The 1,426-nt window shown below is 37.0% G+C and overlaps 1 protein-coding gene across 1 annotated transcript in view; it reads right to left on the bottom strand.

Moving 5' to 3' along the window:
• The window catches only part of dgkza (diacylglycerol kinase, zeta a), a 154,233-nt gene that overhangs the window by 38,934 nt on the left and 113,873 nt on the right, over window positions 1-1,426 (bottom strand). Inside the window, exon 25 of the mRNA XM_032505889.1 lies at window positions 1,229-1,295. Coding sequence (XP_032361780.1) covers window positions 1,229-1,295 — 67 coding nt within the window. The remainder of the gene's footprint in view (window positions 1-1,228; window positions 1,296-1,426) is intronic.

Genomic DNA, 1,426 nt, shown 5'->3' with positions numbered 1-1,426 from the left:
AGAGCGTTGTGTGGAATCAATCATGTTATTTTGGGACGTTAAAAAGAACATTGATATAGGGAAATGGGTCAATTTGACCCGAGGACATGAGGGTTAACACATGTTGCAACTCTATAAGAAGTCTGTAGGCATGATCTTTATAAATGCATTTCTTACATTTATAGCACAATATTCTTGTTTTACTGTTGTCCTTTGGGGACAATTGGCTTTTTGAGTGCCTTGTCTAAAGTCTCAGATCAGTACTAGGCCAATATTGTCGGATTAAAGGATAGTTTCACAATTTTTTAAGCCTGAGTTAAAAACCCTGTGCAATAACCCTGTGAAACCAAACCTCCACCGCTCAAGTAAATTGTATATTTTATATTAGAGTTATTAGTGTTTTAGAGTTAAACACATGTAAATATGTGTCAAATATACACTGTATATTCTGTCATGTACTTTAAGTGCAACAAAAAGTCAGGGTTAAATTCCTTGTAGTGAATGTGTCCTTACTTACTTGCCATCAAAGCGGATTAAAATTCTGAAATCCATAATCAGGTGCACTTATAGAAAAAGTAAGTAAGACTTAAGACCTTATGTTTAAGTAGAACTACATACAGCAGGTAATTAAAAAAATAATACAGCCCTCTCTGGCATCTCTGGCATACAGCGCGTAGTGTGATTTGCAAAAATCCACCGCACCCTGTTCAGATGGACCAATAATAGCCAGGGGGGGTGAGGGACTGTTAAGGTCTGATATTTGTCTAAATCATGGATTGTCACAATCCTACCTACAGCACCTTTAAGTACATTCTAGCTGTAACCATTCCTCAAGTTTATACCGGGCAACCTTCCTAACAAGCTGCCGATGAAAGATATGTCACGTTAATATGAGCTGTCATGTTAGTCAAAATAATCTTCCACAGTTTTTTTGAATAAAATTGTATTTCACACAGAAGTAGGACTGTGGATGTTGTCAACCCTTACTTCAAAGTCATTTTTTAATGATGCGTGGGACCAACAGTCTATTCTATTTTTCAGTGTATGCTAGTTTATTCTGGGTCATCATGGGGTACAACTTTAAAAGTAACTTGTCCTGTTTTCAATAAAAACATGGACCTATGCTTATCATTTGCAATAAATTATGCTATTTTTGTCAGTACTGTATGCTCATGTGAAAAAAAATGTGGGAGAGTCTAGCTGAAAACTGATCAAGTTGAGTAACAAATTAACAATGTGATGTACTTACAGTCGAGGAAACACCACTTTGGAGATAATCTTTGTGAAGAAAGACTTTTTGGCTTGGCTGCCTCCTCCTGCATAACACACAGACAAAACCATTAGATCACAGAGCAGGAAACTGGGAGCCGACAGTGGAAAAAGAGGTTTTCAGAATCAGAATCAGAAATACTTTATTGATCCCCGAAGGGAAACTGTGTTGCAGTTG

This window comes from Etheostoma spectabile, chromosome 24 (genome assembly GCF_008692095.1).
Source record: "Etheostoma spectabile isolate EspeVRDwgs_2016 chromosome 24, UIUC_Espe_1.0, whole genome shotgun sequence".
Taxonomy (NCBI): domain Eukaryota; kingdom Metazoa; phylum Chordata; class Actinopteri; order Perciformes; family Percidae; genus Etheostoma; species Etheostoma spectabile.
This window is presented reverse-complemented; position numbering and strand designations above follow the sequence as displayed.